Source organism: Falco naumanni, chromosome W (genome assembly GCF_017639655.2).
Source record: "Falco naumanni isolate bFalNau1 chromosome W, bFalNau1.pat, whole genome shotgun sequence".
NCBI lineage: Eukaryota > Metazoa > Chordata > Aves > Falconiformes > Falconidae > Falco > Falco naumanni.
This window is the reverse complement of record NC_054079.1, coordinates 24398517-24422531: the sequence shown is the minus strand read 5'-3', so window position 1 is coordinate 24422531 and position 24015 is coordinate 24398517. Positions and strand designations below refer to the sequence as shown.

The following is a 24015-nucleotide window of genomic DNA, read 5'->3' as shown; positions in this document are numbered from 1 at the left end:
TTAATACTTTTACAGGATGGCCAGAAGCCCTTCCCTGTCGCACCACACAAGCAAAAGAAGTAGTGAAGTGGTTATTGCAAGAAATAATTCTGAGATTTGGAGTTCCTATTGGAATTTCTTCTGACAGAGGTCCACGCTTTGTTGCTGAAGTAGTCCAAAGTGTTAGCAAAGTATTGGGTATTAATTGGGATTTACATGCGTCTTGGAGACCACAATCTAGTGGGAAGTGGAAAGGATGAATCAAACTTTGAAACGACAAATAAGTAAAATTTGTCAAGAAACCAGTCTAAAGTGGCCTCAGGCACTTTCATTGGCATTATTATGAATCAGGGTACAGCCAAAGAGTGGAACCTCAATCAGTCCTTATGAATTATTTCCATATTTCCATAAAAACATATGAGTCTCCAGAACCAAATCTAAACATACATGTAAAAGGAAAACAAGATGTGTATAACTATTTGCTTTCTCTAAGGAAAACTTTGGCTGCAATTCGGAGTGCAGTACCTTGGAATAGACCTTTATTCCAGGAAAATTCAGTGCATGATTTCCAACCAGGAGACTATGTCTATGTGAAGACCTGGACCTCCGAACCTTTGCCGGAGCGCTGGAGAGGACCTTTCCAGATACTGTTAACCACTTTTACAGCTATCAAGATAGCAGAATCAGATGCTTGGATACATTATATTCGAGTGAAGAAAGCACCTACTCCGTGGAAGATTGTCAATCGTGACCCAGAGACTTTAAAATTGACTTTGAAACATGTCTAATTTTTCATATCAGGTTATGATTATTTTTTGGATTTTATTTTGGTCGGTAGTGTTGGTGGGATCATGGGCTGACTTGGTGGACAGGAACAAAAGACAAGTAGAAACAGAACAAGTGATTGAAATTCCCAAACAAATGGCTGAGGAAAATTTGATGGTAGGATTGACTAAAGAATTTGCCAATTTACAAAATGTCACGCAGATCACTGCTTGTTTGCCAATACCGAGGGCAGTAGGTGAATCTATTCCATGGGGAATTTTAACCATGAATCTGACCAATCTGGAATATAAAAATGAGACCACCTATTGTGAACAAAGGCCAGTAACTCAATGGTATGAACAAGTAAAGGTTATTAGAAAACAGTGGAAGTCGCCAGGTAAAGAAACAGATTGTAAAAAAACTATTGCATCATGATTTTATAACAGGATCCCGACCTAGTGCCATAGCTCGAGTTCTTTTTCCTGGGGGTCCAAATCCCCAGTTAGGATGGTGTTCTTATGATGAACAACTTAAAACCAATGTAAGCAAAAATATCATGGAATGGAAGTGTAACAAAACTGGCCAAGGTATACAATTAGTAGAGCAATGGGACTCTGTATGGTCCATGGTGATATGTTTTTTCAATTTTAGTCAGTACATGGCCAGAACTCCTTGGTGTTTTACCTGGGATGGAAAAGTTTTTGCAGTGTTACCCTCAGTTAATGATAAAGCAACTTCATTGAGAGAAAAGGAAAATAAAATAGTGCCATGGTGGAAATGTGAAAAAGTGTATGATTGCAGCAATGCAGACTTAATAATTCAAAGAATTCCTCCTTTGGCTGCTGCTTGGAAATATGGTTGTTTTTGTCGAGGTCTTAAGAATACTCTCAATTTAAACCAGTACTTTTATACTCAGGAAAGGAACTCTGTTTAGTTGTAGAAAATCTACTATTCAAAGTCCAGGACATCTAATTTGGGCATTAAGTGATGGAACCTGGACAACTCATTTACCATTAGATGGTAAGGTGAAACAAATTACTTTAGGCATGCCAACATTGTGTCTAATTTGGAAGAAATCACCATTTAGAGGATCTCTAGAGAATTTAAAATTGAAACAAACAAAGAGATCTGAGACAAATGATGATACTTGGAATGAACCCTCAACAGGAGTGAAAATTGGCTGGGCACTTGAATCACTTTTGAATCCTATAGCATCATATAGAAATAAAGAATGGCTTTATCAGTTAACAAGTCAAGTAAAAAAAAATAACAAATGTCACCAAAAAGAGGTTTAAGGAATTGAACATACAGTTACAGGCGACTTCCAAGATGACTTTACAAAATAGTATGGCATTAGATAAGCTCCTACTTAAAGAACATGGGGTATGTGGATATCTCAAGGATAGACTGGACCACAGTTGCATTCACATTCCAAATGTCACTCAAGGTGTGGAACATGATCTGGACCTATTGGACCTATTAGGTAAAACTGAGAAAAGATACAGAATCAATTCAAGAAGATATGTCAGAAGATTGGCTGGGGAAATTTTTTTTAACAAACTGGGATGGAATTTGAGCTCTTGGATACAATCCATAATCAAAACTTTGTTTCTGTTACTAATTGTCTTTTTGATGATCATGCTAGTATATGCATGTTTGAAGAAACAGTTTACCAATAGAATTTCAGTCAATCGTATGATTATGAGAGAAGTACCAACTATTTTATCAAGATATGGTCCACCACCAAAATATGTTGAAACAAATGATATATGAATAATGTGAAAGTATTGAAATAATGATTTTCAACACTTTCAAAGGGGTGAAATGTTATAGATTTGCTAATAAGTTAAGATTGATTGACTTTATTTGATTGATTATTTGATTTTATAAAAATTATTTTATAAAATAGAAATATAGAAGGATAAGAAATATATTTTAATGAAACTTATAGTTGCACAGTAAAAGCTGCTATGAGATCTTTTGTACATCCCGTACCAAGGCTAGAAGAATGGGCTAGAACCATTGTTAAAACTTAGGTAATAAATTTAGGGTTTGAAAGGTTTCTTTGTATTTGACCAGTCTTCTGTATGTAGAAGGTGTATTGAAATGTCAGAATATGAGATGAATGGAAACCGGGGAGAGTCGACTGGAACAGCTTGTGGTTACCTGCCAAGAAACCGTGAACTTTAGTAAAAGGTAATTCCGGCAGGGGGAGATCGCGACCACCGACTCATATACCACCTACCCAAATCGTACCCCAGACCCATTTCTAGACCTTTCTAAGCTCTACTGCGCAGAATCGGATATAGGAGGAGAATAAGTTAATGATTTACGGGAAATATCATGGTTATGCATGAATACTTAATGAATATGTATGAATAAGTTCTATATATGGTGTCTAATTTTGAGACTTGGTGTGCGTTGATCGTGAGAGGACTCGCTCACGCACCCGGCCGTCAATAAAGAAGTGTCTGCTTATCTACATCACACTGGTGTCGATAAGTTCTTCATTCCAAGATTTCGGTAACATGGGTTGCAATGGCAAAAACAACCACTCTAAAACGATCGCCGTATTTTCCCCCTTTTTCTTTTGCCATTGCAAAATAAGGGCAAAAGGTGAAGTGGCAACATTCCAAACCAAAAAAGATAACGTCACCAGCCAGTCTGAATTTTGTGGGACACAACTTCTAGGGCAGCCTACTGTTCTGGTGAACAAGTTCGAGGACTGTTGGCTTCGGTGTCATGTAACCAGGATGGGAACGGTTGCAACGCTCCCATCGCTAAAATCTGATCATTAACCTTCCATAAATCATGTCCCAGCTATGTGCATCACGATTATTAATCAATACTGGACAAGCTAATGAGCTGGTCACTTGCCAATCACCCTCCAAAATAGCATCACGAATAACACCAGACCAGCGCTGTAGAATTGGATCTTTTCTCGAGTTCAGCATCGGTGGGGTAGTTGGGCTAACTGGAGGAACTACAGGTATTGAAGTAGTAGGCAGGTTCGTTTTAACTCGCTTTACCAGGTTTCTTAATTTATCTATTACCTCCTGTAAGGATTTCTCTGTATTGTTATCACAAAGTTTCTCCCCGCCTTCCTCCTCAAATTCGTCAGCTGATGTTTCAGGACGAGGAGGATACTTCATCGCACGGCGCTTTTGCCCGCCCTGACGTGATTGGTGCAGCAGGACTCGCTGCCCCGTCCTCCTGAGGAGGCTCAGCATCCTATTCCGGGTTCGGCTCAGTTACAGCAGGCTCCTGAGGAGTAACTTCCGGTTTGTCCGCTGTCTTATCTAAGAACTCCAGCACTGTTGAACACGCAGGGGCGGACATACCCTTCCTAGGACGAGTATGCCCAACTCCGAAAAGTGTAGCCAAGAGAGAAGGCTTAGGTGAATCACCCTTCTGCTCCACCGGCTTTTCTACCGCATCTCCCCCCAACGCTTCTATGGCTGCCGCCGCTATTTATTTTTTTTTTTTTTTTTGTGCCCAGCGAACTAAGGACTCCGCTTCTGTCTCTTTAACGCCCTCCCCTCTCCCAAGGAGGATGCCAGTTAACAGTTTAATTGCCGCGTCTAATTCCATCGCGGTCTTCTCAGAGCTCTCTTTCACAGAAAGGGTATCAGCGGAGAAGCCCCGACGCGATTTACTCGTCGTGGTCTTCCACAGTGCCCCTCCCCCCTCTCACAGAGAGGAATTTAGCGTAGAGTCCTGCCGCGATTTACTCTACGCGGTCTTACCACCGGCGGGGGTGCGATCTGCAGCTCCACACCGAACTCTGGACTCCGCTTTTCGCCAGCAGCTGGGGGGATCCGTGGCGGTGGGTGGTCGGGCGAGCGGGGGGAGCCGCGGGGCACTGACGGCATGCTGGCGGGGCGCGGGGAACTGTGCTGGTGTAAGAAGCAATCTGGCTAGCGAAGTACAGTCACTGGGTGTCATGATTTCAGAGTCAAACAAATAATTCAGCAGGTGCTTGGCTGGTTCTGATTGTAAATCATATTGTGTAACAGTTTGTCGCAGCTGCTGCATAAACTTCCAATCAAAAGGCTTCCACCATATCGGGACTTGAACATCACGACCGGCAGTAGGCAGATGGCATTCGTTCAATTGCTGCTGCAAGCGGTTCAGGGTCCGGTCGGAGGGTTTTGTTCGGGGACGGGGGATCGGGGCAGCTGGGGTGGGTTCATTTTCTTTATCGGACTCTGCGCTCTCATTCAGAGGCGCTCTCGGACCCGCACTTGTACCCTCTTCCTCATCTAGCAGGGGTGGCGGCTCTCGGTAGCTGTCAGGTCGGTGTGGAGCACCCGTTGCGGCGGCACCCTCCGGAGACGGTGTCGGCTGTAATAGCTCTGTCACAGATTTTTTAATGGGCACAATTATGCCTTTTGCAGACGGAACGCCTTGACCAAATAATCGGGTAGACTGCGACTCGGTTTCCCTACCGAGGAGGTCTGACGCAGCCATAGCCATTTTTTTCTCTGCAACCAGGGATCGTAAATGGTTCATGACCTTCCGCCAGGTTGTTCCCAAGTCCTTGGCCGACTTGCTGCCACTAAGGGTCGCATCGCAAAGGGAATCCCCGATCTCTCGCCACTCAGTCACACTAAACAGCAATTGCGGGTCTTTTAGGTGTCCTTTTTCATTCGCCCACCTGCATAGCTCTTGGAGCTTCTTTGTGCTCACGCTAGCCTCTCGCTTAGCAAGAATATCAGATAATAGCGTGAGTGCCGCCTCCCTTTCCATTATCGAGGGAAAAACGGTCTTACTGGTGCGGATCCGTGCAGGAGCTCTATGCCGGATTCAGACGCCTTTACTCCTTACGGACGCCTTCCTGCTCAAACTCCTCTCAATTCGTAAAGCCCACCGTCACAATGCAAAGGCAGAGTTTTTCCATTTTTCCCGTCGTTCGGGCACCAATTGTTGGGGAGAAGGGTTCGCTGGAGTCAAGAAATCGCTCAATACGAGTTATGCATCTTGCTCAACTTTATTAGTTTCTAACACTACTTATATAGACTCAATACACATGCATATTCGTAAAGCAGAAATATAATTGTTTATTAGCCTCTAAGCGCGCGCTGTTCTCACACCCCTAACTATCATGACTAAAATAAGCATTCTATCCATGTAGCTATTTGCGTTGCTATGCTTCAGCCTTGTAGTTTGTTACTCCCTATATTCCCATACCGCTCCCTATCTCCCTTGGCCTTGCATCTGCTTTCCCAACAGCTGTAGCACATGAACTGCTTTTTGGGCTTCCCTAGATTTATGGGAAAATAAACCACCAGACAAGTCTATACATAAAACCAGCAGAAGCCTAATAAAACAAATTATTTATGTACATAATCATAGTGAACTTTGAAGCTGAAGAGTGGGTGTCTGCATATATACATATTTAAACACACACAAATATAGAAGTGTTTGGGGTTTTTTGTTGTTGTTTTCCAACTCAAATCAGAATAAATAGCCAATATACTCTTGCAGAAGGCTTTTGGATGGGGAAGTGCAAGTAGAGTGGACAAAGAAAGCGGCAAAGGAAAAAAACAGCGAGACTTTATTTCCACGGTACATGAACACACAGAAGTGCCACACCACTTAATGTTCTTACCTTATGGGTTCCAATTAATCACAAGTTGCAGTGTAAAAACATCAGTGCAGGGATTTAACACACAATTTAAATTTTCAAAATGAATTAACCTTATTTTCCTTAATAGCAACCACACTTTGCACAGCCTAAGTACCTGAAGAAAATGCACTTGCTTTTGAAAGCCACATATTCAGCAAGTGTTTTGTGGCTTTCAAAGTCAAAGTAGTCATTCTGAAATTTCAAACGTTAAAGCTTTCTCCACAGCCACATGTTCCTTTGATGTTTGGATTACTGAAGACAAATTCACTGAACAGTTTGTCTTCCACATAGTCCATTTCAGTTCCTAGAAGTGTCAGCTGTGCTTTCTTCTCAATAAAGATTCTAATCCCTTAAAGACAACAAAGAAAAAAAAATATTACGTACAGCAAAACCGTTCATCATTTACTTTGAAATGTTGTTCCAACCAGTGATAAAAGTGGAAGCCAAATACAAAAATATGTCAATATAACTCATTTTCCATAGCCTAAGATACGGCACTTTTTTTTTTTCTTCCTTCCCCCCCCCCCCCCCCCCCAACTCTAGCTACAAAATTCTAGCAACAGTCTAGTGCTGGTATTTGTGTATATGTGCACATTTATTTTCATTCAGATTTAAAATCACGATACCCAGAGCAATCAGTTGTAGAACTTGGATGTGAGTCTCAGCTTTGATACTTCCTTTCCCATGCATTATATTCAGTAACCCACTTTCTTCTACTGTTCTTAAAGCCTATGCATTCCTAAAAATAAAAACAACCGAAGAACCCTTCTCTCATAAGGAATGTCCTTTGCTCTGCCAACATTATTAGATCTACATGAATTATTAGCAATATTGAATTCTATACCAAGGTAGCTGTGCGAACTTTTGAAGATATCATAACCTTTAAGGAGTAAGAATTTGCAGTTCATCTGCAGAACTAGAAAGATCTCCTTTTTCTAAAGTATGCAAAGTATCTACCAGCCTGGAAAGTTATTGAACTTTAAAACTGCAAGCATGGTATAAAGTGGTTAGTATGAATAGACTGCTTTAGCTGTCCATAAGACTAGGAAATAATAAAAATAAAAGTTTAAAAATAGTGTCAGTAGCAGCGACAAGAACTCATTAAGTTATAGGAGGGTGCTGGAAAGCCGTTTCATCATAGTAGAAGTTGAGATGGAACACTTTAGTAAAACAACTCAAGTCTGTGGGCATCTAAGCACATTTTCCTTGGTCAACCTGGACAGTAATACACAGGGAAGGCTAAATCTAATGAGAGAGAACCTGAACCCTGAAGCAGAATCACAATTCTGTATTAAGCATCAGCACTTGCTAACTAAAAGCCAGGAGAATTGGGTTGGTATCCAAAGCCACCAGCTCACTGAGCAGAGTGCTATATAAAAAGTTAGAGCCTTGCCTTCAGTGGAAGGCTGTCTAGAAGCAATCAAAGTAAAACAGAAGGGACACAGCCACAACTGAAACATCATCTGGCTTCAGAGATTAAGGCCTCTGTTGTGACTGAGGGAAACTGCTGTCATCTCCCTTAAGAACCAAGCCAGGAACTGCCTTCTGAAAAGTGTGTTTTCAGCCCTGTAAAGCCAGAGCAGCTCTGGAGGCAAGAAGAGGCAACTCTAGGATCCAGCTAAATCTGAAGTCAAGAAGCACCTGCAAAATTAGGTGGCAGTCCTGAACTCATCTACTCCATTTCAATTTAGTCATTTGCTGAAGCTCCTTAAAAAGTTATCTTAAAAAAAAAGTTACCTAAAAAAAAAAATATTAAGATTTGGTCACAGATATTTTCAAGGCAGCTGGAATTTGAGCTCTGCCAAGCAGCATAGCTTCTGTAAGAAAGTAACTGTGATATCCTACTCTTATTCAAATCTCCTACTTTGCCACCAGCTGAAAAGTAATCTTTCTGGATGCAAACGCAGCACAGTTCAATAATGTATAAAAAAATTTAGCAATTTTTAGAAGAACAGAAGCCAAAACAAACATTATTATGCCTTCCTAAAAATTCATGCTTGACAAAAATATCACCAAGGGAAGGTTCCATAAAAATTGGAAAGATGTATGGAACTTTCAGTACTTTAACAATAGACCTACAACGGGACTACTCAGTGAAATTATCGGGCAGCAAGCTGTAGTGGGTTTGCGTGGCAAGGTTTTGGTAGCGGGAGGGGGGCTACAGGGGTGGCTTCTGTGAGAAGAAGAAGTCCCATGGAACCAATGCCAGCCAGCCCCAAGACAGACCTGCCGCTGGCCAAGGCCAAGCCAATCAGCAACAGTGGTAGCACCTCTGTGATAACATATTTAATAAGAGGGGAGGAAAAAAAAAACAACAACCAACGAACAACCCAGCAACTTCAGCTAGAGAGAGGAGTGAGAATATATGAGAGAAACAACTCTGCAGACACCAAGGTCAGTGAAGGAGGAGTGGGAGGAGGTGCTCCAGGCGCCGGAGCAGAGATTCCTCTGCAGCCCATGGAGGTCCACAGTGGAACAGATATCCACCTGCAGCCCGTGGAGGACCCCACGCCGAAGCAGATGGATGCCTGAAGGAGGCTGGGACCTGTGGGAAGCCTGCACTGAAGCAGGTTTGCTGGCAGGACTTGTGAACTCGGGGGGAGGGGGGACGGGACACGGGATGGGGACACCCACGCTGGAGCAGCCTGTTCCTGAAGGACTGACTGCACCCTGTGGATGGGACCCACGCTGGAACAGTTCATGAAGAACTGCAGCCCGTGGGAAGGACCCATGTTGGAGAAGTTCCTGGAGGACTGTGCTCCGTGGGAGGGACCCCATGCTGGAGCAGGGGAAGAATGTGAGGAGGAAGGAGTGGCAGAAACAACGTGTGATGAACTGACCCCATTCCCTGTCCCCCTGTGCCACTCGGGAGGAGGGAGTAGAGAAATTGGGAGTGAAGTTGAGGTGGTGGGTTTGATTTTATTTCTCATTATCCTACTCTGATTTGAATGGTAATAAACTAAACTAATTTCCCCAAGTTGAGTCAGTTTTGCTCATGACTGTAATTGCCAAGTGATCTCCCTGTCCTTATCTCGACCCACAAGCTTTACATTATATTTTCTCTCCCCTGTCCAGCTGAGGAGGGGGAGTAATAGAGCAGCTTGGTGGGCACCTGGCAGCCAGCCAGGGTCAACCCAGCACACAATACCAACCTAAGAAAACAGTTTCAAACATAATGCTTAATTAAAATTATAGAATGCATTGTCACAAAATAACATCAAGATCAAAAGCATAAAGGCATTTAAAAAAGAAGTCGATTATAAAGCTAGTTATAGAAGACAGTTGGGAAAACTTTGCAAATAAAGCTTTTACTTTGTCAAGTACTTTTAGGTACATTAGTAAGGTATCCGTCTGTCCATGCCTTGTTCTGTATTCTCTCAGATATTTGCTATTGGCCGCCTCCAAAGACAGGAATAAAGGGCTAGGGCATTTATTCTGACCCAGTACAGAGGCTTTTTTGTTGTTATCATAGGGAACTCCAACTTATCCCAACATGGGCATGAAATGAAGATTGGATCGAGGATATTGCTTGTTTCCTCTACAAAGCTGCAGATTTAGCTAACTGATTACTTCTACATCCTCACAACAGAAACCAAGGTGACAACTCCTATAACAGAGCACTAGAACCTCTTACAATAACTTGCTACTTTGAAGTCCTAACCTGTCCCTCGGCAAACTTGTAATTAGGTTATTCTTCCCACACACGCATGCAGTTTTTCTTTACTACATCAGAAACTCACCATCTTGAACTACTTCTTCATCAGAGTCTCCCTTTGACTTTGTATATTCTAGTGTGTAAGAAAGTCCATTGCATCCTCTTGTACGAACACCTACTTTCACACCTACCTAAAATAAAACATTTATATTTTTTTTAACTTATTCTTGAATACCAAAATAAAAAAGCATGCAGAACAACAAAAAGCTGGCATTTCTTCTCCCTTGCCTCAAGGCCAGTGCTAAGGGGGGGGGGGGGGGGGGGGGGGGGGAGGGGGGGGGTGAGTAAACTAGTTTAATGGATTAAAAGGTAACATTTTTTCCTCATATAAAATTGACTACCAAGCAGACATCAGATGTTTGCTACTGTGGACCAAGCCCTAAAGCATGTTGAAAACAAAACAAAACAAAGGATTAAAAAACCCCAACAAAGTAATGAACTGTTGACACTCCTTGGTGCTTGATCTCATAAAAGTCAAACCTCAAACAGATGTTTTTGTGACTTCAAATGGAAATGGATTCAGATGGTAATTCAGGCACTATTTTAAGATTGTTGAGAGTAACATAATTATGAGGTTGTGAGGCCAAGCCAAGGGCAGTTGCTAGATTTTTACATAACTCCTATAATGACCATCAGAAATCTACTACTTCAAAGTTCTGAAAACACTACTTTAAGATCTTCATTATCCACATTACCATTCACACTTAAAACTTAATCCTCTCCTTTTTTGCAAGTAAGCTTATTGATTTACCGTGTTAATCAATACTAAAGCCCAACCTAGTCAATATGTTTGTGAATAATGGATAATTTGCAATTATCTAACATGACCCTGTAAATCAAACAGAGCATCTATGCAAGAGCTGAGATAAGGCTGTAGAAGAGGTTGAAACAGGTTGTTGAAAATGAACTGGAAAATTATTTGTGCACAAGGATCTTCCAAAAGTATCTATACCACTTTCCACACACAAATGCTTCCAGTACATAATTTGAGAAGTATAATAATCTATGTAACCAATGTTATGATTAAAAACATATCAAAATGCATCACTTGATGACAAGTGGAATCTCAGACAAACAGCACTTGTTCTTTTCAGACTAAATACCCTCCTCTACAAGAAGGGCTAGAAATAATGGGTTGGAAAACATGAACACCATTTACAACAAGGGGGATGACTGATCTGCTAAGCTATAGGCTTTGGGCTTCTTTAGGATGGTTTAAAACATTAGAATTAAGTGTCTAGCTAGTTGCAGATGTGCAGGAAGCAAATGAAACAATGGGGTTTTATACAAAAGTTGAGGGAAATAGTCTTCTTGAACTAGTACTTGCTGTAAAGAAGAAAGCCTAATGCTTGCTTTTATAATGGTTAGAAAGCAAGACTGTGCACTCTTCCCAAGAAGAGAAGATTGCATTCTCAATCAGCTATTTGTTGAAACACCAATTATTTTACAAAAAAAGACATTGTCTGGCAAATTTCATAAGAATTATACCTTTTCCAAAGGGTATGGATCTAACATTATTATCTATTTCAAAACCAGAAAGCCTTCAAGAAATTAATAACATCTTGGTATCAACAGCTGAAGATCTCTAGCCCTACCAGAAGTCACCACTATGCCATACTAGAATAGTTGATTAAAATATGGCTTAGAAATATTTTTCAAGCTTAAGGTGGCTCCCCCCCCCCTTCAGTTTTGCCCATCTCAAAAGTAACTGTACAGTGAAAGGTCATTACAGTCCATTATTTTCTGCATTTTACTTTATATAGAAATGAAGCTCAATAGATAAACTTACACAGTCTCATCCAAAACAAGACACCATCATCTCCAAGTTTTTGAAGTGTTTATTTCAAGATGCTAGGTTAGCCAGAAATGCTTCATAATAACCAGCAGTGCCAATACCTTAGTATAATCTGCAAGATAGCCCTGTTTGCACTTACATGCTCGGGTTTATCTTTAAGAAGGTGTTTTATCTTCTGAGCAGCCGATGGGGTCTGAAAGACAGATAAATGCATATGCTTGACTTTAGTTTAAAAAAAATAAATTAAAATTCAAGTACGTTACACACTTTGTAATACATGCAAGTCACACACTGCAAATAAAAAGTTACTTTTGTAAACTAAGACAACATGTGATTGCACAATTAAGTTTTGTCTCCTATCCGCAGAGTCCACCGACAGCACCAACCATCGGACACTGTCAACTAGCCTTTCTTCTACTTGAAACCAATGCCTCAAGAAACATACTGCAAAATTACTACAGCTCAATTAAACAGTTCTGTTCTAGTAAAAATGTCGTCATATATGCATTACAGAAAAAAAAAAAATCAGCCAGGCACAGAAATGTTTATTCCCTTCTGCTCCCGTTAACTTATGGGGGGAACTATGACTTTACAGAAGATAAACTCATAGTTCACATAGATCTATCTAGTTGCTGCAGAAATGCAAGACTACATACACAAAATATACATGAAAAAGCCCCCCTTACATGCTTACAAGTTTCCAAGATATTGAGTAAGGTGAAGCTTGTATTACTAGCAGATTCAAACACACAAAGAAAACTTCTACTAGGTTTACATTAGAATACCTTTTCTAGTTAGTGCTAATAGCTAATGTTCAGTTGCTACAAGATCACTACAATACAGGAATTACCTGCCCTGACTGAACTATAGACATACTTAGTCTGCCCCCATCAACGCAGAGGGCTGCGCCTCCCTCTGGAGTAAGCCTTCCCAACTGTACATACGGCCTCTACAATACTGCCACAACTAGTAAATCCGCTTTCTCAATTAACACAGGCAACCTACTTGCCAGTTTCTGTACTGAATTTCCATCCTTCAGAATAAATATACTTCTTAGAGTGACTGTGCACCGGTCTTTCCCCCTTTCCCCACTGCCTGCCAGCAGTTATCAGACCAGAGACCCGAGACAAACCCGCTTTCCCCAAGCATTGTCTCTACACAGGTGCAGATGAGGAAACACCAGAGTCTTCTCCTCACTGGGAGCACAAATGCCCCCGGCAAGCTCACAAGTGGGAATAAGTCCTTTCCGCTTCCTTGTAGACCCTTCCTAGCGACCAAATCCCAACGCCAGCGCGCAGCTGGCAACTTTGGAGGGTTAACAAGCACTCGCCCTTAGGCCTACGGCCCTACACAGAGACATCGCTCAGAAGTGCCGGGCGCAGGTTCGCCTGCTGCTGGGCCAGTCGTGCAGCACCGCCAGCCACGTACAGAGGCTTGACAGCACGGCCCACGCCGTCCCACTGCCACTAGCAGCCTAGAGGCCTCAGCGTAGCGTTTGTCTCGGGGCGGACAGACAGTCAGGCCGAGGGAAACCCTTCAACCCTGCCCTGCCCGTGGCACAGTTCTAACGCCCGCTCTCAGGACAAAGGCACAGATCAGAGAGGCCTGTGACCGGCATCCCATGGGGCAGGGTGGAGCCCGCCACGTCTCCAGCACTGACCAGGGTGAGGGCAGCGCGGGTAGCCTGGATCTTCCTCTTACTCACGGCCCGCACAGTAGCCCTCACGACAGACGAAGCCATGACCATCTCAGCCCCTTCCTCTCCCATCTGCCCTAGGCACAGCCGACATGACGCCACGACGCATAGCACGCTCCCTGCGCCCACCCCTATTGGGCAGCAGCCCATGATCGGCAACCAGCAACAGCCCTGCCTCCTTCCCCGGCTATTGCCGAGAAGGAGCCGTGCCATCAACTGTTATAACCCCGCTGCCAAGTGGTGTGTACGTGCCTTTTTATTTTAAACTCTTGGATGTTGTGCACCCAGGAAAGGAAGGGCGGTGCACGCAGGAGGGCTGTTCGCAGAGATAAGCAGGCGGATGGTGCTGAGACTTCGCCAGGGGAGCAGGAGTAGGAAGCCCTTCCCTTCGGGCCTCCACTGGCAGTCCCGAGGGGAAGGCAGGGGGAGGGGAAAAAAATAAAATCTCCCCTTTGATTTTTTTTCAGGAACAGCATCTAGCATCAGATACTAGTTTTTAACCCTATTCCACCCCCACCCCAGGCTCCCACTAAAATCGAATTAGTACATTTATGCTGCTCCAGGGAGCACCGAGGACATAGGAGCACATCTGAAATGCTTGTGTGCCAACACATGCAGTGTGAGAGACAAACAGGATAAACTGGAAGCGTTGGTCAGCTCCCAGAGCTCTGATGTCATTGGTATTAGTGAGACTTGGTGGAATGAGTCCCATGATTGGAGAGCTGGGATGGAGGGCTACAGGCTGTTCAGGAGGGATAGGCAGGGCAGGTGAGGTGGGAGAGTTGCACTGTATGTAAGGGAGAGGTGTGACTGTGCAGCCCTTACAGTTAGGGATGACAATACTTTAAACCTATATTTACCTTTAATCTACGAAGTTGAAACACAAGCAACACTTCTGCATCTCATTACTGGATGTAGTTTGGATAACGGACTCGTTGCATGCTTAGCCAGTTTTAAATAGCTTAATAGTAAATGTGCAGGTATTTTTTTTAATATACAGAATCATGCCACTCCTTTCTAACACCATGACTGAGGCATAGTACTTCCACCGCAAATATAAAAATCAAGATAGCTAATGTTTTAAAAAAGCTACATTTTTTAGAATCATAGAATGGTTTGGGTTGGAAGGGACCTTAAAGATCATCTAGTTTAGGGGTCCTCAAACTTTTTAAACAGGGGGCTGGCGTGTGGATGAAGTGGCAGGAGGTCATCTGCGGCTGCTTGGTTTCCCCCCCCTAACCCCCGGGGGGGGGGGGGGGGCGGGGGGGTTCTGTAAATACCAGAGGGCCGGATTGAGGACCCTGGGGGGCCGTATCCAGCCCACGGGCCATAGTTTGAGGACCCCTGATCTAGTTCAAAACCCCCTGCCATGGGCAAGGACACATTCCACTAGATCAGGTTGCTCAAAGCTCCATCTAACCTGGCCTTTTCTTTAGCTACACAAAATATATGCAACTTGTGCACATGTTCTCATCTAAAACACACCAGGGGGTGGGGAGGGGGGGCAGCGCCCTTAAACCTTCTATCAGCCTGAAGCTGGTGTCAGTAATACGTATGCTTATAAACTGGAAGCTTCTGTATGAATGCAACTAATACATCATTTACAGTTTACCATGAAGATATGAAGAGCTTTACCTTCTTTTATGCCCTTAGTATGCTTCCAATCATCACTCTGTGGTGACGCAGGTCGAGGCGGACTGAAAAGAAACACTATGTCTGCGTGGCTGGGTTCAGACAAAACGGCCTTTATTGTTTATACAAATATATACTCTTAGACAGTACATGTGTCAGACCCTGATAGGTTTTTGTGTCCTTCTTCTTGCTTGCTATTTGCTGTTGCTGTAGGTGCCCGTATGCTGCGGTTCTAAGTTCCGGTTCTTCACATCCTGTTTACAGACCTGACAATTTGTGGCTGTCTTAAAGGTACACGGCTAAGTCTCTGAAGTCAACTAACTTGTCTGCAGACCCCAACACTGTTCACGCTGTTTCCTTATCTTCTAGAGGTTAGATCACATTCCTTTGTTTCTGTTTCATCCAGGTTTCTTCTCATACTCCCTCAAAGTTATTTTCCTCTTTGCTGCAGGATCACAGCTGCACATAGTCAAAGCAAAGTCATAGCTGTACATTGTCACTGTCAAACAAACCACTGTCTCCATCCTCTATAGTTACTGACAGTGGAGTTGACCCTAAATAATAAGTCCAGCCGGTCTGGTTTTATGCACTGTAAATGCAAATAAGTATATGCAATGTCAGTTAAGAAACCATAGCCAAATCTTTCTTCTCCTTGGGGCAGTTTCAGCCACAGAGGTTCACAGCAGCACAGGGTGCTCTCCACTGCTCAGTCAAGGTGTTTTCCTTGAGCCACAAAGCGAAGACACGGAAGTTTGGAACCAATACCTCCAATAGCATACCTATAATAGATAACCATGTCTGAAATAACTGCTTTTATAAATCTCAAAGTCATTGGCCACCCTCTCACCATCCAGGATCACACATGGGACTTACACAGGGCTAATAGGGTGCTGTTCCCTGCCCTATCAACAACTTCCTGCATGTTCTTGTACGTGCCACACAGGTCAGTGTTTTTAAGGAATACTACACTTCTGGGTGTCCCACTTGTCATACTCAAGACCTCATTTTCAGGAGAGCTGAGAATCTAATTCTTCCATTCCCTTCAGTCTAATTTAGGGATGTTGGCTTATGCATTTACATAATTCCGCATCTTCTCAAAATTCCCCAAATGCTGTGTATTAGGAACACCACGGTGATCCTCTCTTTTATTCTTGCCTACTCTAAAGTCCACAAGCCCTTATATCACGTGTGCAGAAATACCCAGATGGCTCCCAGAGACATCAGGCCCATGCACAACTATTTCAATACTTCTGGTTTTTAGGCTCCAACCCTTGGTTGCAGGAACAGGGAGATCTGATCTGGCTCTGCAGAGTCAGCTCACACTTAGGGTTTATTAGCTCAGGCTTCAGAAGTCGCATAGGTCTGTACAGAGTCTATACAGCTCTAGCGTGGATAAACCAGAGTCCAGATGAATCACCCTTGGGTAACTAGATGGGAATCAGTTGATCAGGAAGGGTTGCTGTTCCCTCATTGTTGAAAGAGCTCCTGCTGTCTGGATTCCCTCACAGACCACTGGGATTGTCCAGGGATCTCAGCTACCACCTCACAGCTCTGAACCATCACATCAGTCCCTCTTTTTTTCCTTCTGCATTCCTTGGTCAGTTATGGCTTTCTGGCATGTGTTTTGGACTGAGGAAGCAGGCTGCTTGTTCTCAGTCACTTCTGGGCCACCTATGCTAACTCTCTTTCCCCCACCCTAAAAATCAAATACATTGGGACTGACCTAAACTTGTTATGAAAAAGGTTTTATCTGCCAGGTCAGCTTCTGCTTTTAAATTAAACACTTTGAAACTCCAGTAGTAGATGAGATCCAGGAATGAATCTGACTGAGCCCTTCATCCTGTGAGAGGATGCCCATGCAGAGCCCAAAGGCAGACAGTGAGGTGTCATAGACACAGATCCACCCGCGCCGCTGCTCCCAGAGTAGGGGTAGGGCCACAAAGATTAGCAGTGACCTCACTTCATTGTCTGAACTGAGAGAAGACCAAACAGTAAAACAAAAAGGAAAGTGATAAAAGCTATAGGTAATTATAATCTAAAGCATTTTTTTTTTTAACTTTTTAAAAACAGGGATTTCAACCTGTCAATTCAGCATCCCTTAAAGGTTCTCTGACAGACTGGGGACATCTCAAGTGCATTAAAACCTGCCCTGGAAGAGAAGCATCACACACTGTAACAGTGACAAAATGGCACGACATAATGATGTCCAAAGACCTTTGTAGTTTCCCAGGGATGCAACACTACAGTGACACAATGTGGGGTGCTGCAGCTTTGGGACATGCTGCTTTGCCTTGAGTAGGGTGGCGATGCATAAAAGTGCCACAGAACATGCAGGGTGTCACTGGCAGGGTGATGACACCTCAGTGCAGGGGCAACATGATGTAACCACAAGGCAAGCAGTACCAAGGAGGGGCTGTGCTGAACCCTCATGTCCCACCCAGCCCTGCAGGGTTACAGCTCTGCGGGGCATCCTGGAAGGAAACGAGCTGGGCTATGCATGGTGATGTAAAGTGTGGTAGTGCTGGGAATAGCGATGCCATTTTGGGTGACACTGTGGCACCCACTCAGAGCAGGGGCTGAGGGTGGCAGAGCCAGAGCGGGGCCACAGAGCGACGCTACCTCTATCGCCCCACAGCTCGAGGCACTGCAGTGATGCCATTTGGGGGTGACGTCACCAAGGCGCTATCACACAGGAGTGTGGAGCCGCCCTGCTACTGTAGAAGAATGGCTGCAGAAGCGTGGCCACGGAATCCCTGAGGGTCTGCACAATCCAGGCCTGGAATTAGAATTGTGCTGAAGTTATTGCGCTGAAGTTAACAAGAAAGTGGCCTTGATCTATTCTTGAATCCTAAGACCAAGTAACTTTATTGTAATAACAGGCCGTGGCTGTAACCAGCTGCAGCTGTTAGGGAGGACATGTGCAAGGCCAAGGGACATAGAGAACAGAATGTAGATAGAGGTGTTATCGATTTGTTAATAAGTTAAGATTGATTGACTTTATTTGATTGATTATTTGATTTTATAGAATTATTTTATAGAATAGAAATATAGAAGGATAAAAATATATTTTGAGGAAACTTTACAGCAGTTGCTTTACAGCAGTAATTAAATATATGTATACAAACTTTGGGATCCACAGTCAGTTGCAGATATGGAACTGGACGGGCTGTTTCCCACATATCAACCCTTAGTCTAGTGCAATGCTGAGTGCCTGGTCACCTCCTACTAAAGACCTCTATGTCTCAAGCACTCGGTAATTTGCAAATCAGGTAAAAGATGTGTTAGGCTGCAAGGAAAAATTCTCGCTCCAGAAAAGGCATCAGGAAGTAAAAGTTAATCGAATATCTGCTTTGTTTTGTTGTCACTTCAACAGGTTTTCCTTTTCAAGCAAGAAACACAGAATTCAGTTAAACATGGCTTATTACGTCTGATATTCTGCAAACATGGATTCCTGACCTGTGTTATCGATTTGTTAATAAGTTAAGATTGATTGACTTTATTTGATTGATTATTTGATTTTATAGAATTATTTTATAGAATAGAAATATAGAAGGATAAAAATATGTTTTGAGGAAACTTATAATTGCTCAGTAAAAGCTGCTATGAGACCCTCTGTACATCCTGTACCAAGGCCAGAAGAATGGGCTGGAATCATTGTTGAAACTTAGGTAATAATTTAGGGTTTGAAAGGTTTCTTTGTACCTGACCAGTCTTCTGTATGTAGAAAGTGTATTGAGATGTCAGAATATGAGATTAATGGAAATTGGGAAGAGTCGACTGGAACAGCTTGTAGTTGCCTGCCAAGAAACCGTGAACTTCAGTAAAAGGTAATTCCGGCAGGGGGAGATCGCGACCACCGACTCATATACCACCTACCCAAATCGTACCCCAGACCCATTTCTAGACCTTTCTAAGCTCTACTGCGCAGAATCGGATATAGGAGGAGAGTATGTTAATGATTTACTGGAAATATTATGATTATGCATGAATACTTAATGAATATGAATGAGTATGTTCTATATATGGTGTCTGATTTTGAGACTTGGTGTGCGTTGATCGTGAGAGGACTCGCTCACGCACCCGGCCGTTAATAAAGAAGTGTCTGCTTATCTACATCACACTGGTGTCGATAAGTTCTTCATTCCGAGATTTCGGTAACAGAGGGAGTAACAAACCACAAGGCTAAAACATAGCTAACGCAAATAGCTGCATGGACAGAATGCTTGTTCCAATCATGATAAATAGTGGTGTGAGAGCAGCGCGTGCTTAGGGGCTAATAACCAATTATATGTTTGCTTTGGGAACATGCTTGTGCATTGAGGCTATATAAGAAATGTTAGAAGCCAATAAAATTGAGCAAGATGCATAACTCATATTGAGTAGTCTCTTGACTCCGGCGGACCCCTCTCCCAACATGCTACGATGTCCGCTTGGGACAAACCCTTACCTGCTGGTGCCTGGTGCCTGTCGCCCACCTTGGCTGACATGGCGGCTTCCGCAGCAGCTCCCCGCCACCAGTCGCTCCTGACAACTTCGCACCCTCCCAGCCAACCACTGGCCGGAAGTTGATAGCGGCAACCACGGGAACGCGCCGGAAGCGGTGTGCGGTTAATTCGGCCGCAGAACGCCGAGGGCGCTGGCTTTTCCTTTCCTCCCACTTCCCACCTCCTACCGAAGTGTCCCAGCTCCCCCCGAGGGGGGGGAATGGTACGTCCTGGTAACAGTAGGGCGAGTGCCGCGGGGGACCGAGCATCTGGCCTTTGGTATTATTGCCAGAGGCCTCACCCTCTTCATGAATATGAAAACATAGGGCGGAGCGACCGGGCCCGGAAGTGGCGCGGCTGAGTCACTTCGGCGGCGATGATGAGGTAGAACTTGTGGTAGGTGGTGTCGTCGTTGTCGTCTTTCGGCGCTTGAGGAGTTTCACTGCGTTTGCTCTTTTTTCTTCCTGCCTTGCCTGCACCATCATGATGGAGGAGATAGACCGGTTCCAGGTGCCTGCCGTTCAAGCCGAGATGCAGCTGCTGGTGAGGGGCGGGTGGGGTTGCGCACGTTCCCGGGAGTCGCCGCCTTGCCAAGGGGCTAAAGGAGGGTGGCGGTGCTGGGGGGGGGGCCTTCGCGCCGCGATTGTTATGTAACGGCCATCCTGGGGCTGTCCCTACCGGCGGCTTCTGTGTTATCTCGGGGCGCCCGTGGTTCCGGCTTTCTGCTTGGCTCTTCCGTCCTGCTCTTCTCCTTCGGCATCTCCCTGTTGGTAGCAATGGCAGGAGCCGTGCGCGGGGAGGGCGGGGGCAGCGGCAGCCGGACGGTAGTGGCTCTGCTCCTGCCTCGGTTGAAACGTCGCTTCTCCAAACATGTCGGCATCCTGGAGCGCCTTGGCCTGGCTGGCGCATTGGGCGGGTGTTTCCCGCCGCCTTGGGGGGTGGGGAGCGGTGATATGACTGAGGAGTCTGTCCGGGGAAGGACGGGCAGCCAGAGCAGCTGGAGGCGCAGAGGACTGGTGGGATTTTAGTTGACTCTTACAATATACGTGAGATCTGGGGGAAGAATTAGGCCGCGTTTGTGCGCAGTCCGGCCTGAGAGATGCTCCCCAGGGATGGGATGCATGCACGGGATGGGTGTGAAATGCGTGTCTGGTCTAAGTTGTGGTATAAAGCTGCCGAATGCTTTTTGTGGCTGATTTTATAGCCATTGCTCTTAATGCAAAGCTGCTATTAGATACTCGTGTGGAAAATCCAGATGTTATGCAAAGAAACATCTCTGCCAAATTACCGTTTTACTCACATAAAATTCTTAATGTAAAACTACAATCTGTGATGGGTTGTATTTTGGTTCCCCCCCCCCCCCCCCCCCCCCCCCCCATGCCAGGGCATGTGTTTTTCAGGATGTTTTTTTCATTTTGTAGACACAATTATGCTCAGTTAACTTGCTTTGAAGAAGTTGACATGATGATTACACTACCTACCATATGGGGCCCTGGGGAATCTTGCCACAAAAGGAAGTATACAGGCTTGTGGGACTTTGTGGCTGCATAAATGGGCAGGTAGAGCAGTTCTGGGCTCTTAGTAGCTTCTGAAATGACACTTATGAAGAAAGGCCAACTGACTGGCAGCCATGGGAGATACTAGGTCATCGCCAGGTAGTTCAAGACTTCTTGTGAGCGTGTAGCTGCTTTGCTTTGATGCTACAGTCTTGCTTGTGTGTGGTGTGCCCCAGCTGCATTCTGCAGAACACTTGAATGTGTTTATCCATTTATGTTTCTCAGCTGGGGAAAGGTTCCCTTGTGTGTTCCTCTCCATTTACTCCAGTCTGCCTCACTCTCTGCTTGAAGGTGCATTGTTATGTGTAACCTGGAACCTGTTGAAACAGTTCACTTTGGCATTAAAGTGAAAGCTGGATAATGGGCTGACTCACTCAAGATGTTGATTCCCTTTGGCACCTGGAGTAAGCGAATTCCATCTCAGCATCTGATTGTGTGAGACAGTGATATGAAATATTTGGAAAAGTGGAAAGAACCGTAATGAAATACTTGTACGGATCCTTTTGACAGCAGGTGACAATAGGTTATTGACAGGTTCATGTTAGCACTGAAGATACTACTGAGATTTATAGTATATTAAACTGTACATTATTTAGAGTTGATGTACCAATCCTTGGTTTCTCGTTGCAGCTAGTGTTTGCAAAAAGTTGAGAACAAGATAATTGTCTTATGAATGGAAAGACTCTCCTACGAAGGTCTATAAACTCAAATTGCCCCTCAGTGGCAAGAAACCCACTTTTCTTATGGTGGGAGCGTTGAAAAACTGTGAAAATATTTTTAGTTTAGAGGTGGTTGTTTTGGTTTTTTTAACTTCCAACCTTTGTGGTGGGGAAGAAAACTGTCCATAAAAGCTCATGTAGACTTGTTGCATGCCCTACTTGTGTGGTTTTTGTCAAGCAGAGGCAGCAGATGTGATAAGGTTGGCCCTCTTTATTCATGTTTCGGGCAGCAGACACGGTAGTGAGATTAGCAAGTTTGGAAAAGCTGTTGGCAGACAAAAAAAAATACACATAAGTGATATGGAGAAATAGTGTGAAATGGGGACAATGGACATCGATTGTGATTGTATATGTCTGCCCAGGAATGTGGGTATGGTGACTAGTCATGGGTGCGGTGTCTGGTCACATAGGCACACAGCTCTGAGGAGACAACTACAGTTTTGAGGAGACGCCTGCCCCTCTTCCTCTAACAAAGGGGAGACGGGGAGACGCCTGCCCTTCTTCCTCTAACAAAGGGGCTATTTTAAAAAAGAATGAGAGATATTCCAATGCTATCTAGAGGGAGGGAGTGCTAAGTTTCTTTGCTGAAGAAGATCAGATGGTCACAAGAACATGAATCACCTACAAACCTGCAAGACCACCACATTCCAGGAAACGGACTGATAAGCTAATTAACATACGAAGCGGGGTTTAGGTAACGAATATGTATAGGCGTTAATTGAATATTCATTTGTTTCATTGTATAAATGTGGGATGGTTCGTCACTTCGGGTATGCACGCTTGTGGAGGAGTGATCCCCCGTGCATCTGCGCGCAATAAACATACCTACTTTATAACTTTCGAGTTATAGAGTCTAATTCCGCACGTCATAAGTATTTTTTAGAAACCCCATGATAGTAGTAGAGTGATACTGTAAAGTCAGTCACAGAGAAAAACCCTCAAAGACTTGAAGTTTTAGAAGGCAGGCATTCTTTATTACAATGCTGAGAGCATGTAGTACACCAAGCTACTCAAGGGTACACATTATATACAGTAGAGTACTTGCATATTCATAGTACGTTACATATTCAGTTACGTACAGGTTTGGTTACAAGTTTCTCACTTCTAATGCAAACTAGTGCGCTCGCTATTGGAGTTTTTTACCAACTACCCATGCTCCCCAAGCAAAGGTTTGCCCTCTTGTGGGGTGGGTGTGGGTATCGAGTTGGAGGTCACAATCTCCCACTATCGCAAGTACCTTTGTCTTCTTTCTGCATAATTTACATGATGGGTATTCTTATCATTATCTGCTCTTTGTTTCTCAAGGTCGAGTCCCTTGATTAGAAGTCCTTTCATTCATCAGTTTTGAGGACTTGAGGTGGTAGGTACTTGAGAAGGTGAGTCATCTAATGACTTGAGAGGGTGGGTCAGCTTGACCCAAACTTTGTGCACAGCTTTGTTTAATGCCAGCAACCTCCCCTTAACAGAATACTTTGACATAAATGTACATACAGTGGCATCAAGAGGAGTGGAATTGGCATGTGGATGCACATTTGCATGGCTGTGGAGTGACCAGAACCCAAAGAGGTTGTCTGGTCCAGCCCTGCTGTCGCAGGGTAGGATGGTATATTATGCAGCTGTGATAGTGAGTTTAGGAAGTAGGTTTCCTTCCCTTTTTCACCAGCCAAGAATTAGGAAATTTTCACGAAGGGATTTAACACTTGCATTAAAAGAATACTCTGAACCTTTGCTTTGGGTTTTGTTTTTTTTTTTTTTTAACTAATGGAGTTCACAGTGAAATGTGTATGTGAGGGGCTGTTGCTATGACTGGATGTGTGGGATTCTTCTGCATACCTGGAAATGCTGGCATTTGGTTCCTAAGTGGGACAGAAAAAGTCTGGTATAACGCTTCCCGTGGCTTTGTCTGCTTTGTAACTCTTGGCCTGTATCTTGCAAGTAGGGACTGGATGCTTGCAAGAATCCTTGCAGTACAGAAGCCAGCTGGGGTTTATCATAGTACTTTGCTTGGGTAACACAATTTTACCCAATATTGCTGCTTTGTTCTA

At 44.0% G+C, this 24015-nt stretch overlaps 2 protein-coding genes across 10 annotated transcripts in view; one reads left to right on the top strand and one right to left on the bottom strand.

The window, feature by feature from the left end:
* Positions 1–6276: 6276 nt before the first annotated feature.
* LOC121080508 (iron-sulfur cluster assembly 1 homolog, mitochondrial-like) lies at positions 6277–19964 on the bottom strand. 4 transcript variants are annotated; one of them, XM_040578569.1, is made up of 4 exons: positions 19659–19964; positions 12023–12076; positions 10114–10219; positions 6277–6722 (listed from the first exon to the last, which is right to left on the bottom strand). In XM_040578569.1, exons 1-4 carry the CDS (start codon positions 19962–19964, stop codon positions 6574–6576), a joined length of 615 nt encoding a protein of 204 aa, XP_040434503.1. In that variant the 3' UTR covers positions 6277–6573. The 4 variants fall into 4 exon arrangements, with proteins under 4 accessions (XP_040434503.1, XP_040434505.1, XP_040434504.1 ...); XM_040578571.1 differs by lacking the exon at positions 19659–19964 and adding an exon at positions 13589–13829; XM_040578570.1 differs by lacking the exon at positions 19659–19964 and adding an exon at positions 13544–13827.
* The window catches only part of LOC121080507 (protein FAM219A-like), a 198874-nt gene continuing 194693 nt past the window's right edge, over positions 19835–24015 (top strand). For 2 of the 6 annotated variants that reach the window (XM_040578565.1, XM_040578560.1), the window contains exon 1: positions 20148–20238. In XM_040578565.1, the coding sequence (XP_040434499.1) occupies positions 20179–20238 (60 nt within the window). In that variant the 5' untranslated portion in view covers positions 20148–20178. Of the gene's footprint in view, positions 19919–20022; positions 20080–20117; positions 20239–24015 lie in introns of those variants that run through there. The other 4 variants (XM_040578564.1, XM_040578568.1, XM_040578562.1 and 1 more) reach the window with 4 other exon arrangements.